Source organism: Dipodomys ordii, unplaced genomic scaffold, assembly GCF_000151885.1.
Source record: "Dipodomys ordii isolate 6190 unplaced genomic scaffold, Dord_2.0 Scaffold89, whole genome shotgun sequence".
Lineage (NCBI taxonomy): Eukaryota > Metazoa > Chordata > Mammalia > Rodentia > Heteromyidae > Dipodomys > Dipodomys ordii.
In genome coordinates, this window is record NW_012267305.1 from 9,023,885 (window position 1) to 9,040,611 (window position 16,727).

General features: G+C 36.5%; 1 protein-coding gene across 4 annotated transcripts in view; it reads left to right on the plus strand.

Annotated features, from left to right (window-relative positions):
• The window catches only part of Atp11c (ATPase, class VI, type 11C), a 149,480-nt gene that overhangs the window by 89,031 nt on the left and 43,722 nt on the right, over window positions 1-16,727 (plus strand). For all 4 annotated transcript variants that reach the window (XM_013025979.1, XM_013025980.1, XM_013025978.1 and 1 more), the window contains exons 8-16: window positions 2,457-2,507; window positions 3,740-3,804; window positions 4,116-4,197; window positions 4,806-4,956; window positions 5,545-5,742; window positions 12,521-12,682; window positions 13,512-13,663; window positions 14,294-14,365; window positions 16,444-16,517. In XM_013025979.1, the coding sequence (XP_012881433.1) occupies window positions 2,457-2,507; window positions 3,740-3,804; window positions 4,116-4,197; window positions 4,806-4,956; window positions 5,545-5,742; window positions 12,521-12,682; window positions 13,512-13,663; window positions 14,294-14,365; window positions 16,444-16,517 (1,007 nt within the window). The remainder of the gene's footprint in view (window positions 1-2,456; window positions 2,508-3,739; window positions 3,805-4,115; window positions 4,198-4,805; window positions 4,957-5,544; window positions 5,743-12,520; window positions 12,683-13,511; window positions 13,664-14,293; window positions 14,366-16,443; window positions 16,518-16,727) is intronic.

Genomic DNA, 16,727 nt, shown 5'->3' on the forward strand with positions numbered 1-16,727 from the left:
TCTTTTGTTTCACTCTACCCTGGCTCTCTGGAATAGATTTGCTAATGATATAAAGTATGAATACATGGAACTGGGGCTGGGAAGGTGGCTCAATGGTAGAGTGCTTGCCTTGCATGCCTGAGGCCCTCAGCACCACAGAAGAAAAAAGCCAGACGTGGCACTATGGCTCAAGTGGTAGAGCGCTAGCCTAGAGCTGAGGAGCTGAGGGATAGCACCCAGGCCCAGAGATCAGGCCCCACGACCAGACCCCCCAAAAAATAAATATATATATACAACAATATAATAATATATAAATTTAAGAGTGCTAAATATAAATATTCATTGTAGATAGTAAAAATTTGGCATTTGATTTTTTAAGACTGGTTAGTTTAGCTGATTAAAGCATGGTACTGACACTATAATAGTTTTTATCCCCATGTGGCCTAATTAATTTCATTCTATTCCACTATTTCAGATGGCATCCTTTGGTCAGACTAACCATCATGGTTTTTTTGGGGAGGGTTGTTTGTTCTTTTGGTCAGTCATGGGCCTAGGTGCTCTCCCTGAGCTCTTAAGCTCAAGGCTAGTGCTCTACCATTTGTGCCACAGTACCACTTTGGTTGTCTGGTGGTTAATTGGACATAAGATTCTTAGGGACTTTCCCTCTGGGGCTGGCTTTAAACTGCGATCCTCAGATCTCAGCTTCCAGAGTAGCTAGGATTACAGGTGTGAGTCACCAGTGCCCGGCTTAATCATCTTGTTGACGTATACTGTTGGTCATAATGTAGAACCAAGTTGTTGGATGTGGATTCCTCTAAGACCTAACAGGGGAGGAATCTCATTGTGAAAACAATGCCTTCCTTTCCCATCATTCCTTGTTTCCTGTTTTCCTTTTTCTTTTATTTCCATCTTGATCCTATGAACAAGGGCCACAAAGTACAACAGCTATTCTCTGTCTTCAAAGAGCTCACAGTGAGCAAAGGAGATAAATACAGGGCTAAGCTTACAGATAACAGGCAAATGTGAGTGCATAGTTTTTGGAATCAAAGAAATGGGATATGGATAGATATATCTATAGATAGGTAGATATATCAATAGATAATCAATATATCTACATATATCTACATATATAAATCAATATTTATATGGACGTGTGTATATAAATGTATCTATGCTATATATGCATACACACTTTTTTATATTCATAGAAAAACCCCATTCATTTCAGTTATCTTAAATATGAAGGAAAATTTTAGGGCAGACAGACAAGGTTATTTATTATTTATGTCTAATTTCTCTAGAGTAGACTGAAGAAGCCCTTTGCAGTATGACTTCAGATTGCCTTGTGCTTCTCTCACCTTAGATGTAATCACTTGCAGTGTATTTGTCTCCTTACTGACCTTTCTTAGAGCAGTCTGTCTGTTTTTGCTTATTACTGGATCTTCATCACAGTACAGTTCCAAGTTCAGCACAATGAATATATAATTGATGAAGGAGCACACCTTTATATTTTGTGTGAAAATATTTCTTTTTTGTATAATGATAACACTGTACTACAAATCATAAAACATCAAATTTTTATTAAAGGGAGTATTAGACCTTTTTATCATGTTATTCAGAAATGCTGTATAGAATGGTAGGGTCAAAGTCATTATTGAGATCAGGTGTAAAATACAGACTGGACAGTTCAAAGATTGTAATCAAGTATTCATTGTGAGGTTAATGCTGTGATTCAAAACGTTGTCCTGAGGCTTACAATACCAATATATCCTGAGAACCTGAATCAGAAGCTTAAGAATGGGACCCAGAACTCTGTGGTTTGTTAAGTCCTCCCATCATTCTAATGTATGCTCAAGAACTGAACTAAATCTTTTGAATGTTGTGGTTTTGCACCGTAAACATTTCTTTGCATGAATCTAAAATAAAAATTCCATATAATGGTGTAGAGTGGAATCTTGTGTGCTTGCATAATGCCTAGCTGAACTTCAAAATTACTATAGAATCTTGGTTTACATTATTCTAATCCATAATATTGTGCTGAAGATTAGACTAATATGTTATTGCTCCATCCTCGCTTTCCCTCCAGAAATACCATTTTGTTGTTCATTCAGAATCTTTTTTTTTCTTTTTCTGGTTGGTCATGGGGCTTGAATTCTGGGCCTGGGCACTGCCCCTCAGCTATTTAGCTGAAGGCGAGTGCTCTGCCACTTAAGCTACACTGCCACTTCTGGTTTTCTGGTGGTTTATTGGAGATAGGAGTCTCACAGTCTTTCCTGCTCAGGCTGGCTTTGAACTGTGATCCTCAGATCTCAGCCTCCTGAGTAGCTAGGATTACAGGAATGAGCCACCGGCGCCAATCTGTTCATTCAGAATCTTAATCTTGTCCATTATTTCTTTTGTGAATCAGTCCCATATTAGTGGTATTTGGATTTCACCTACCTATTGAAAACATACTTGCTATTATGTTCTCTTTACAGGTTTGTTGGACGAATCAATATATATAGTGATAGTCTTGAGGCTGTTGCCAGGTTAGTTTTTCTTTTAATCTATCCTTGTGGGAAAAGGGTGTTTTATTCTCATAAAATAACCAAATACCTTATAGAAGAAGGTATAAAGATAGTAAGTTACTAATCTTGTGGTGGTAGAGTCTTTGTATTAGGGGGTAAGGTGGAGAGGGGATTTTTGAAGTAATACTTAAGGTTTCTAAAAGAACAAAGCTCCAAATCCTTGATTAATATTGCCAAATCTGATCTAGCCATTGCATTTATTTTCCTTATTTGTGTAGTAACTGACAAGGTTGGAAACATACCCAGAGAACAGTAGTCTAAGGTCATGTAATTGAGGGATTAGGCAGTGGATAAAATTCTGGAAGAAATACCTGGATCTAAGGAAATGAACTCCTACTAATCATTTATAGTGAGATAATTCATACAAAGATGGTTTATTTTGTCATCCAGTTAATCACCCCGACCCTTCCTCTTAACCTTTATAATCACACTTAAAAAGAAGTTAATGAAATTTAGTGGGCCCAATGATTCCCCAAAAGGAGGGTTTATTCTTTATAAAGATCTCAGTTTACCCCACCTTGCTATTTACCTTCCAGTGTGTGTGTGTGTGTGTGTGTGTGTGTATGTGTGTGTGTGTGTGTGTGTTTCTCCTCATCCGTGTGTCTGCGTGACTATGTGGGCATGTACTCACACACCTGGGGCTTGCACTCAGCACCTGGGCACTGTCTTGAAACTTTTTTGCTCAAGGCGAGCACTCTATCACTTGAACCACAGCTCCACTTTTGGCTTTTTTGGCTAATTGGAGACAAGAGTCTCAAGGAGTTTCCTGCTTGGGCTAGCTTGAACTATGATCCTCAGATTTCAGCCTCCTGAGCAGCTAGGATTACAGGTGTGAGCCACTGGTACAGCCTTCCCAGTCTTTTATCTTTGACCTTTTGTTTCTGCTTCTTACTGCATGCTGCTCTGACCTGTTTTTGTCCTGCTATCCATGATTCACGATCTTTTGATCCCTCTGTGCATTTCTTTACCTCTGCATATTGCTGGCTACTCCTGTACTGTGCTTCCATCTGTGCTGAAATGCAAGTCACTTCAGAGGGAGGGATCATTCAGCTCTCCTGGGGAATAACCATATGGTAGAAATAGAGATACATTCTGAACCCCTTGGAGATAAATGTGTGACATGGCAAGACCTGATCTCAGAGTTGATAATGGTATATGTTTGGATAAATGCTGCTCATTTTTTTTTTGTGTAGGTCTTTGGGTCCTGAAAATCTTCTTCTGAAAGGAGCTACACTAAAAAATACCAAGAAAATATATGGTGAACAATATTTAAGATATGCTTATGTATTTTGCAAAGCTTGTGCATGTATACTGCATGTTTAAAAGTGACCATGACAGATATAGTATCATTTCTTCTAAATATATTTAAATGTTGGGAATTTATCAGATGGTAAGCAGAAATGAAATTGGACAAATACTTCATAGAAGTAAAATTAAACCATAAGTGACATATTAACTGGAGAGTTAAAAAGGACTTGGAATTGTTTGTATACTTAGATTTAGAAAACCAAATGGGTAGAGAGTTGTCTTATAATCTAGTTTATGTTATATTGTTCTGTTATTCCTTAGGAGTTGCTGTTTACACTGGAATGGAAACCAAAATGGCTTTGAATTACCAAGGAAAATCTCAGAAACGTTCTGCTGTTGAAAAGTTAGTGTGTGCCACAATGGTTTGAAATAGTTCTCTTCCCTCCATTGTTCTAAATAACAACCATAACAGAAAAATTTGTCAATTACATCAGCTATCATTTTGCACACTTGTTTTTGGTCCAGAAATTGCTTTCAATGATTTATAGGTCTGATTTGACTTAATCATCTGAACAGCTCTGTGGAGTAATTTATATTAGTCTCTCTGCTTTACAAACCAGGAAATGGTCTCAGATATAAGTGACTTACACCAACCTTGAGTATTTCACAGTTGCTTTGCTACTCTCAGTCTTAACCATGTAATATCCGGAGAGTATAGGGAGATAAACTATACTTCTCTAAAGGTTGCGTAGGTGATTGCCTGGATATATATGTACCTTTTTCCTGCCACTTTACAGAAACCCTACTAATGCTATGTTTAACTGGCCTACCTTTGTACTTTGGGGACCATTGGTGATTCTGCAGCTATGATAGCTGAGGTGCATATACATAAAAGATTTGTGCTATAGTTGCATACATTACATGTAGAAGGTTTAGATAATTGAACATTTCATATTTGGTTGGTATCCAGTAATTAAATGGTTTTAAAATCCATACTGTCTTACTTTCCAGATCCATTAATGCCTTCCTAATTGTATATTTATTCATCTTACTGACCAAAGCTGCAGTATGCACTACTTTGAAGTATGTGTGGCAAAGTAACCCATACAATGATGAACCTTGGTATAACCAAAAGACTCAGAAAGAGCGGGAGACAATGAAGGTATTTTGTTTTCTACTGGAAATTGTAACTCTCAGACTTTGTAGACTAGCTACCCCTTACTGAAGCACTGGCTCAGAGAAACTACGTATTTTGTTAGCTTTTGTGTTTTAATTTCAGTTGCTTGGTGGCTCTAAGCCATAAAAAATTTCACTAAGTTTTAGGTTTAATTATTTTCTTAAACTTTGGGCATCTATGCTTATTTTCAACTCTTTAGTTAGAACTTGAAACTATTTGACAAGATCTCTGGCATTTTATTATAAATGAGCTTATGAGATGCCATAGTAGGAACATAATGGCTCTCCAGATATAAATTTTGACTACATACTCATATGTAAAGGTAGAGGGAGCAGAGAACTTAAAGAAGTGAAAGTATACGGCATACATACAGATATATATATATTATAGAGAGAACAATGATAAAATTGAGAGCATTCTCAGATATTCTCAGATAATGTGACAGTTTTCACTACAATGTCTTTTAGAAGTTTGTATAGTAAGAACAGCATTGGAACAAAGAAAGTTAACCATTTCTTTATATTTCTCTGGAGCTTTGTACCTAATTAATATGAATTCTCTTTTTTATTTTAGGTTTTGAAAATGTTCACCGACTTCCTGTCATTCATGGTCCTATTCAATTTTATCATTCCTGTCTCCATGTATGTCACTGTGGAAATGCAAAAATTCTTAGGTTCTTTCTTCATTACATGGGATAAGGACTTTTTTGATGAAGAAATTAATGAAGGAGCCTTGGTTAACACATCAGACCTTAATGAAGAACTTGGTCAGGTTAGAATATAATTTTGCTTACTATAAGTCAACATATTAAAAATATTTTTATGGTTTGTATTTCCAATTTATCAACACTTCATGTTTGGAAATAAGATTCAAAGAACATAATTTTATTGAGACATGTAAGAAAAGGCAATATTTTTGTAGCTATAGCATCATTTCTTTTGCTGGCATTCTTTGAAAAGAATACAGCTTATATATTAAATTTAAATGATAAAGAAATTTTCTCTAAAATTCACTAAATTATCTTTCTAGGTTATGAGTTAATGCTTTGGAACAAGAAATACGAAGTTTTCATGACTGTGTAATTCTTTTTTGATAGAATAGGGAGTAGTACATAAAGCTGTTTTTCTAACTGAATGTTGTTCCATAAGCGGAATGCATCAGGCTTGTCCTATGGACATTTTCTTGGTATATTTCTGATCAAATGGCACATGGACCTAGCCTGTCGAATAGTTTACTTCAGTAAAAAAAAATTAAATGAAGGTGAAATTGGATGGCATGTATTACTCAAAATGCCTTGTGCTTCATATATCAGTGTAACCAAGAGTGTGATCTTTTTTGTAACCCACGAACACTTATTTTCTAATGGGTTACAGTCCAAATACAATTCAAGTCATGACTTCTTAGGTGCTTTTCTCCTTAGTGCTGACAAAGGTTTTCCCTTTGTCTGAATTTACTGTGTCATACAATGATCTTTATAAGCGGAGGGGATTTTTTGGCTTGCATTTAATTCTCATGATATTTAGAATATCAAGGCTGTGGAAATGTCATTTTTGTGGCTGCGAAATGTAAATTCAGCTAATGAAACTGTGTGGATGAAACAGGGCTTCACACTTGTCTTAAATGGTGCTGATTTGCATCTATACTCCAAAAGTCACTCTCCCTGAGTTTAGCACTCCCGCTGGTACCCCACATTCTATTTCTGCTATTCTCACAGCCTTTGCCTAAAGCAAAGTACTCTCTTGACAACTACAGTTGAAAGGGCAAAAGGACTTTGCAGATAGATATTTTTTTTAAGACCTGACTCCAGAATACTAGTAGATGAGACCTTTAAGTCTGTATTCCACATAAATATTGGAGACACCTAGAATAGAATGAGAAATGAATAAGCTAGTGGCTTTTCCCTTAGATATTGTTCCCAGAAGATTCTTTAGTTGGTGAATTGAGCTGCCGTAGCTGATTTCCAGCCCAAATTTGCATTCAGAGGACATGGCTGAGTAGAACAATGCTAGTCTGTCAGTTTTTTTTGCAGACTTGCACGGAAAAAAAAAATGAGTCTACAAACTATCTCTGGTAAACCTTTTCCTGACAGATGGTTTAGTAGCTCACTTTGGATGTTGAGTACATGTTCCTGCTCTAGGTTCAGTACCTAGTTGTCTGGATAAACAAGGCTGAGTATAGCTAGCCTAGGACTAACTTTTAACTAATACTGAAAATAAAATACCCATTATTATATAGTTGACACAATGCTCTCCAGAGAAAGACAGGATGCCCAGTCTGTGTTCCACTTGATAGGACTCAGAATGCTTTGTCTCCGATATCCACTTTAGTTAATTCCATATTACCTATGGGAATACAGTCTTATTCTTAACACACAGACTATATTAAGAATGTAGATAGTAAAGTAGAGCTTTGGGTAATGATCTGGTAAATGTGATTATGGAAAAAGAAGTTCTAGTTTTTGTTTCAGCTACCATTCCTTTCTCCAAATGAACTCTGAATTTCTGGCAGAGTTGGCATTTGGCCAAATCACTAACTTAATAGCATACCACCACTTCAGTTAAATATTTGTATATTACCTACTTTTATGTGTAGATACTATCTGAATGGAAAGGCAAAGAAGTACTGAAATCATTTTTAGGTTGTTTAATAAATTCAGTGGACCTATACATCCAAAAATAAGGATATCAATTTTGTCTGATAAGTTATAATTTAAGACTTATAGGGCTTTTTCTGGTTAATTTAAAGGAGTATCAGTTCATTCCCATCAAGATCATGACAAGCATTCACTTAACCTTTTCATAAAATAACCGATTGGGCTAGGCATAGTGGATCGAACCTTGAATCCTATCTACTTGGAAGGCAGAGATGAAGGGATTACATAGAAAGTTCAGGCATAAAATTTGTAATACTCCATCTTAGTAGGCAGGGTGATGTGCACTTGTGAACAGCTTTGCTACAGTAGTAAGACTGTCACCTCAATAACCAACAAAGATATAAGTAGGATTTCAAACTAGGCTGACCCAGGCATTAAATCAAGACACTATCTTGGAAAAGACACTATCATGAAAAGGAACTTGCAGAGTGCCCCAGTGGTAGAACTCCAGCTTAGCAAGTGTGACGCCCCAAGTTCAAATTAAGCAAAAAAAAAGGACAGAAATACATGGTTAGGAACAACGTTTTTATGAAAAGGAAATAGAAAGCTAGAAAGTAATGGGGTCTTTTATAATCAAGTACCAATCTTTATATAACCAGAGTTTCAGTCTATCTTGAAAAACTGTGGTACTAGTCTCCTTTTTCATATTCCCCTCTCAATCTTGTGACTATGCCTATTGGACTTTATCATCTAAGTATATACTCTTATTCCAGTAATTCAATCCAGTGGTTGTTCATTCAGTTTCTATATCATGCTAAGTACTAAAGTTACACTTGAAGCAAGAAACCCTAAACATTTTACTGTCTACTTAGGGAAACACACCAGATTTAATTATAGCAATGTGATCATAAAATAAGGATTATGGGACAATGGAAACCATTTAGTACCGTGCCGTGTGGTTTTTGCCAGGTGAACTGCAATGACAGTATCTATATAGTACCTTAAAGTTTACAGAACATTTATTGAGCTTTGTTTTTAATCTTTTAATCTTTATTGTCTTGTGTAGCAGAGATTATTCTACAACTAAAAAATAAGAAGATATTTTACCACCATCACCAAGTTGATAGGTAGAGCCAAGACTGTTTAGTCCAAATGTTCCTTTAGGCTAAGCTATATGATAAATTTTTTTACCCATTTTGATTTGCAGTTTCATGGGTTCAGCCTATGGTTAAATCACTTTCTAGCAACGATAACCCTTGGGAGGCATTTTCAGTGATGGACTAGACTATTGATTGATGGGATTGCAGTAATAGACCAGTATATTTCAGTTGTGTATCAAAAGGATGTAATGGACCAGTGTTTATTGGGGTAGGCTGTGATGTCATTAAATATGTATTTGATCTTAGTCCCAGTTTCCTGCCATACATTTTAAAACCTTTGGAAATTTTCATAGAGATAAGAGGTTCTTTTGTATGCCAATGAGATGATTGGTAGCTTCTGGATAGGGGCTGGGAAGATCATGCCATTGTTAAAAGTTTGGACCTTTCTACTTATACCACAGCCTTTGGGCAATGAGAGCTTCTATTCTTAATCTTGTTATGCCACTAAAGCCTGAGTTGTTTAGGAGAATATCTTCCTCCATCTTTTTAGGTATCTAGTATAATTAAGCTCTCAGAGACATTATCATCTCTTGATTTGAGTCCCTTTTTAAAGGTATTTTCTATATCTTCAGACAATATAGCCACCCCTATCTGTGAGATTCAGTGTTTGCAGAACTAGACTGCCCAAACTGTTTCTTGAAGACAAAGGAATTGTACAGTGTGTGTGTGTGTGTGTGTGTGTGTGTGTGTGTGTGTGTGTATCTATATACATACATGGGGCCTGAACACTCTGGGTCTGGGTGCTGTCCCTCAGCTCTTTAGCTCAAGGCTAGCGCTCTATCACTGGAGCCACAGCGCCACTTCCACCTTTTTCTGCTTATGTGGTGCTGAGGAATCGAACCTAGGGGGCCTCATGCATGCAAGGCAAGCACTCTACCGCTGAGCCACCTTCCCAGCCCTTGTACATTGTATTTTGAAGCTGCCATCTAAGATACTTTTAAAAGAGATCTTGAGTAGGGTAATACCCAAATGCAATAATACCCAAAGACAATCTTCACATGAAAATGAAAGTTAATAATTTTGATCAAGCTAAAAAGCTCAAAAGAATTCTTTTAGGTGCTGGTACTCAAGGCCTGGTCATTATTTCTGAGCTTTATTGCTCAAGGCTTGTGTTCTACCACTTGAGCCACAGCTCAAAAGATTTTTTTAAACTGGAAAAATTTAAATGATATCTAAGCCACTTGGATTAATATAAAGGAGGAATCCAAATTTGGCTGGTTAATAGGGGGAAAAAAAAGAAGATTGGAATGCTCCATTTGTGCCAGTGCTGCTACTATGAAAAGCTTTGAAAAATAATTAGAAAGCAACTACTGCTGAAGTTCATTTCTTTCTCCCTTACATAATAAAAACCTTAATCTTGTGCTTGTCCCTGTCAACCCATAATTTTAACTATTTAAGCATAAATTGCCAAAAAAGGATGATAAAATTGTGGGTTTCCAAAAGCCTGATGTTATAAATAGAAGAGATAAAAACTGAGATAAAATAGAAATGTTCAAAATGGTCTATTTTAATGGAAAACTTAGCTTATTTTCCATTATTTATGAGTATATATATTATACTTGAACCTATCATTATGAGCTCTGCTTTTTAAAAGAATTTGGAAACTTTTTTGAGGAGTATCTGAAAATATACATAGTATGTGGGAAGGAATTTCTGTTAGGCTTTTATTACTACTGACTTGAGTCTCCTAATTAAATAACCTAAGACTTCATTCTTCTGTATATATATTCTGTAGTTCTTATGTTATACATGTTAGTTTAGTGTAGTACTTTTATAGAAAATTGTGCTTTTCAAGGGGAATGAAACAACCATCAGTTTTTTTTTTCAAAAAATGCTTACATCCTAATTTAATTCCTGTTAATTTTTTCCCATTGTGTTATGAACATGCCAGCATGTAAGGTGAGACAAAGAGCCAGGTGTAAATGGGCAGTATAATCTTAGAAAATTAGCTTTTTTTTCTGCCAGGCCTGGGGCTTGAGCTCAGGGCATGGGCACTGTCCCTGATCCTTTTCTAGCACTCTACCACTTGAACCACAGCTCTACTTCTGGCTTTTCTAGTAGTTAATTGGAGATAACAGTCTCAGGGGTTTCCCTACCCTGGCTGTCTTTGAATCCTGACCCTCAGATCTCAGTTTCCTGAGTATCTAGGATGACAAATATGAACTACCATCACCCATCTAGAAAATTTACTTTTTAACTGTGTCTTCTATACATCAAAATATATCAAAATACTAAATTGAAGGTATCTTAGTATGGTAAAATAGTCACATTTTTCCTTCCTGTTAGTATTCTACATATGTCTTCTATATTTTTTCCTTTGTATTAGTCTTCTAATTTGAGTAGGTCTACTTCAGGCGTACAATACTATTTTTTTACATTTATCATTCTGGTTTTGTTTATTTTCATTTTTAGTTGTATAAAAGTTTCCATTTAACACAACATTTTTGATAGAATGCATCTTGATCAGTGTCAGCTCTTAAACCATTCTCACCCATCCCTCCCCAATCCTTCCCTCTTTTTGAATTTTGTAGGCTATACATTGAATTCTTTTTTTGAATATTTTTATTATCTTTTAAGTAGTTCTACAAAGGAATTTCCATTTACAAAAGCACTTTATGAATACAATGCATCTTGGATCAATGTCACCCCTTTCAACATTCTCTCCCACCACTCCCAATGCACCCCTTCCCCTAGTTATCTTAATTTTAGGTTATTTATTGAATTTTTGGCCATTTAACGAGGCACTTTTTGTATACCATGCATCTTCAACAGTGTTACCACTTCAACACCTTCACTCCCTTCAACTCACCCCTTCCCTTATATTCCTCAGTTCTGTGGTATATACGATGAAGTCTCGCCTGCAGTCTCCCCCCCCTTAATTCTTCTACCCCTCTTCCCTTGGCTTCATATTACCCTCTTGCTGAGTGTCCATTTTATCGAACTTATTTTTATTGGATTTTGACTTTAGTCCTTCTACAGAATGATACTAATTGCCCTCCCATAGAGTACATTATAATTCAGTTAACTCATTTATAACTGTTTGCATACCACCCAGTGTATTTACTTGTAGATTTATAGGCACAGTCTAGCTACCACAAATGAGGGAAACCATGCCATCTGTGTTTCTTTGGGTCTGGCTTACTTCACTGAATATAAATTTTCCAAGTCTTTACATTTCCTTAGGAATGATAAATATCATTCTTGAATTCTTGACTGCATTCTTCCTCTCTTCTCTTATTTGTCTACCTCTTCCCCCTTGATACCACCCCAAAACTTTCAAGTTCCTGTTTCCTTGTGTTTGCCTTTCTAAGGAATTCTAGTATTTGAGATAGTATTTTGAAATCTTTAAAAGTATTCTGTAGGTGGGAAATGGTGGCTCATGCCTGTAATCTTAGTTACTGAGGAGGCTGAGATCTGAGGATCACTGTTCATAGTTAGCCCAGTCATTAAATTCTGTGACATTTATCTCCAGTTAACAAACAAGCCAGAGGTGGAGCTATAGCTAATTGATAGAGTGCTAGCCTTGTGCAAAAAAGTCAGGAACAATGTTCAGACCCTGAGTTCAAGCTCAAGGACACACACACACACACACACACACACACACACACACACACACACACACACGAAAACTACTCATGCCTTATTCATTGATAACATTGCCTGTATAATTCAGTAATTTGACAAGAAATCTTAGATGAGGTAATTTCTCTAGATATGAAAATAAGTCTGCTTTATACTTAACCAAAAATTAAGTGCCAGAGAAATGGGTATGTATATTGATATTTTTGTTTTTTAGGTGGATTACGTATTTACAGATAAGACTGGAACGTTAACTGAAAATTCCATGGAATTCATTGAATGTTGCATAGATGGGCACAAATATAAAGGTGAAATTCAAGAAGTTGATGGATTATCTGAGACTGATGGACCTTTGACATACTTTGACAAAGCAGATAAGGTGATACTTTCTGCATTACTATTTTACCTGAAAAGTTATTTTTTATAGACAAGGGTTAGAAATCTAATAGGTGCATGACACCCACTTGATTTACCATTTGTTCTTTTGGCTTCACCTTTTTTTATTTTACTAACACTTCTGGATTAAATAAATAGAACTTACAAGTAGAGAGGATTATGGGGAGTAGCATTTGAGTAGAACTTTAGTTTGTCTATCTCTATGATCATAATTAAAAAAATATTAGTTCCTCCAAGAATGATGACTCTTCAGGTCTTTAAGACCTTTAATAAACCAAATTCTCCCTATATCTGAGCCATGGCTGGATTCTGAATTAATTCTTTTAGGCCAGGAAGTCATTGTGTTGGTGTAGGTGTCACTATAGTAGCTTGAATGAGTTAATATATCATCTAGTGATGTTAGCTAAGAAGCAGGAATCAGGGCTGGGAAGGTAGCTCAACGGTAGAGTGCATGCCTTGCAAGCATGAGGGCCTGAGTTCGATTCCTCAGCACCACATAAACAGAAAAAGCTGGAAGTAGCGCTGTGGCTCCAGTGGTAGAGCACTAGCCTTGAGCTGAAGAGCTGAGGGACAGTGCCCAGACCCAGAGTTCAGGCCCCATGACAGGCAAAAAACAAACAAACAAACAAACAAAAAAAGAAGCAGGAATCATTTTAGATACTAGGGACTCATTTGAATATTAGAAATTTATGAATTTCGATCACTGTTTGTTAGAGGTTATAAAATTCTCTCACATTAATATATTTCTCTGTTCAGTGCCTGTCTAGTGATCAATGTGAAAATAATACAGTTCTTATGTTTCTGTTTAACAGAATCGAGAAGAACTCTTTCTGCGTGCCTTGTGTTTATGTCACACTGTAGAAATTAAAACAAATGATACTGTTGATGGAACTACAGAATCAGCTGAATTAACATATATCTCCTCCTCACCAGATGAAATAGCTTTAGTGAAAGGAGCTAAAAAGTAAGCATGTTTTATACTTCTCCCGAGAAAGGGAAACCACAAGATATCAGAGTTATTTTGGTTTTACCCTGTTTGCTTCAGTAATTCTATAATCACCCTCCTGTTATTTAATATAAAGCCAGAATACTTTTTGTAAAAGTTCATGAAAAAAATTCAGACCTAGCAAATGTCTCAAAAGAAAATGGGGATGCATAGATATAACTTGCTTTATTGTTTGAGCATGCTAGTAACAAGTTCATATTTTCATATTTTGAAATTTTCATATTTTTAAAATCATGTTAACAGTGGCCACTTTTTTATATAACCTTATTTCTCCAGTGCTCCTAGTAATTTTGATTTCATCTGATAATTGACAGTCTACTTTACCCATGAGCCCTAAGATAATTAGATGACTAAAAGGTTTCCTCACTATGTTAGCTACAGAATTGGAATTACCAATTGTTTCTACTACTTTAGTTACGGGCATTGACGTGTTCTGTGTTATCAGCATATCCAGGAAAGGGAAGTGTAGTTGTAGATGGCAATCTTATGAAAGCAAAGATTGGCGTGTATGAATAGCGCCAGTGTAAGGGGAAATTAATTATTCCTTAGAGATATACAAAGGTCATTTTATTTATTCATTTTTGATAGGTACGGGTTCACATTTTTAGGAAATCGGAGTGGATATATGAGAATAGAGAACCAAAGAAAAGAAATAGAAGAGTAAGTAGCTCTGTATTTTGTCACTTCCTAACCCTATAGTTGGATTTAAATGGATTCAAAAAGGGCAACAAGTTGGAGCTGGGAAGGTGGCTCAGTGGTAGAGTGCTTGCCTTGCATGCTCAAGGCCCTGGGTTCGATTCCTCAGCACCACATAAGCAAAAAGAAAAAAAAGCCAGAAGTGGCGCTGTGGCTCACGTGGTAGAGCACTAGCCTTGAGCTGAAGAGCTGAGGGACAGTGCCCAGGCCCAGAGTTCAGGCTCCATGACTGGACCCAAAAAAAAAAAAAAAAGGCAACAAGCGAATCTGATGGCCCTATAACCCTATAAATATGGAACTGTGTTCTTTCAATTCAGAGTTTTATATAAATGTAATTAGAGTAGGAGAAGTAATTTTTCATAATATGGCAAAAACACGTTTGCAAAATTTCCAATTTGGTTCACATTTGAGTCCAGTATCCAGAATGTGAGATTGCTTGGACTCTCTGAAATTGGCATGCTAACACATGATACAAAACCAATCAGGCAACTTGTATGAGACCTTCTGTTGTCCAGAGCCCAAGCAATCACTCTGAAATTTCAGTGGTAGTTTTGGTGTTCCCTGGAATCTTTGTCTTGTCCTTTCATGTTTAAGTGTGAAGCTCAGGGCAAGTCCTCCAACATATCCAAATATTGGCATTTCTTATTTTGCTACAAAGACTAAAGGAACAAAGCTTCTTTGAGTTGGTGGCAGACTTTAAATAGGCTCTAAGATTAATTTGAATTCCTTCTGAAATATAATTATCTTCTCTGACTTCCATTCTGGCCCCTAGGATCCTGTGAGACCTATCTCAAATTGTATATTACATGGGGTAACACTTGTGTAATATTCTCTCTTAAGGACTGGATGCTCCAAAGCCCAACATAAAATGTGGATTGCTTATGTAGATGCCTTATATACAGCTCCACTCCCCAACAGAACCTAAGGGCCCATTCATTCCTACCCAGGATAAAATATATAGTCCATATTTTAGTGTTGAAAATATGTGTCTGGGGTATGTTTTTCAAGGAAACACTCAAGCTTTCCTAATAATTATTTTGTAATACATATTTTGTATCTTCTCATCAGCTACCTCCAAACCAACTTGATCTATATTGCAATGCCATTCTACTTGGATTCCTGTTGCTGTTAGGGGAAAATGCCAACTAAACTTACAAAGTCCCATTTCAATGCCTGCTTCCCTTGCATCATCTTTTTGCTATTCTCCTATTGATGAATTTTCCAGGCATGATGCTCTTGGTCTATAAGTTATCATGCTACTGGGCCTCTGTGTATTTTCTTCTGTCCCCAAAGCCACCCCCCCACCCCGTCCCACCCCACCCCTCCTTTTTTTTTTTACCATATTCTTTTTTTTTCTTTTTTTTAATTTTATTTGTGAACATACTGTACAGAGGAGTTACAATTACATGGGCAGGATAATGTGTACATTTCTTACCAAGCATTGCAGCCTCCTCCTTTGTTTACCCTTCACATCCCTTCCCAGCCTTCCCCCTCCCCCCCATTTTACCATATTCTTGAAGAACTCAGTTGTAGCTTAATGTTTTCCAAGACATTTTCTTTCAGATGGTTTTCTTTTGTACTTAACTCTCTTCCTTTTGAGTGCTTTTATATCCATGTTTTAACAGATTACTAGTAAGTTACCTTATTGTCTTTTGACACTCTTAATGTATGGTGATGAGCTCCTGAAACTTAAGCAGATTTATCCTAAAACCTAGTACAGTGCCTGACCATCCATAGGTATTCTAGTACTCCCACTGAGCCCCTCCAAATAGGGACTGGAGCACTCTCCTAACTTTTAAGTAACAATAAATTATAAAAATAATCTTTACCCAATGCTGACTTTTCTGCAGTAGATTCTACACAGAGAGCTTCCAAAGAAAAGAGAAATTATCAGTTGTACACACAGTAAGCTGTTCTTACCCCAAAAAGAACTATCTGTTCATTTTAAGATGTTAAACTATCTTCAAATGTTTCTAATGTGTTTTATTTTTTCCCAGTGTGCTGCAAGTATTTTACTTTTATTAATTTCTATTTCCTTAAAGGTATGAACTTCTCCACACCTTAAACTTTGATTCTGTCCGTCGACGTATGAGTGTAATTGTAAAGAATGAAGGAGGTATACATCTTAATTTTTTTCTATTGGGAGGTTTATATATTGTTCAGCTATTTATATAAATTGGACAGTTTCATGTAGTAGTGTATGATTGGTCTTGGAAAGCAGTTCCTTTTTTTTTTTTTTTTTTGCCAGTCGTGGGGCCTGAACTCTGGGCCTGGGCACTGTCCCTCAGCTCTTCAGCTCAAGGCTAGTGCTCTACCACTTGAGCCA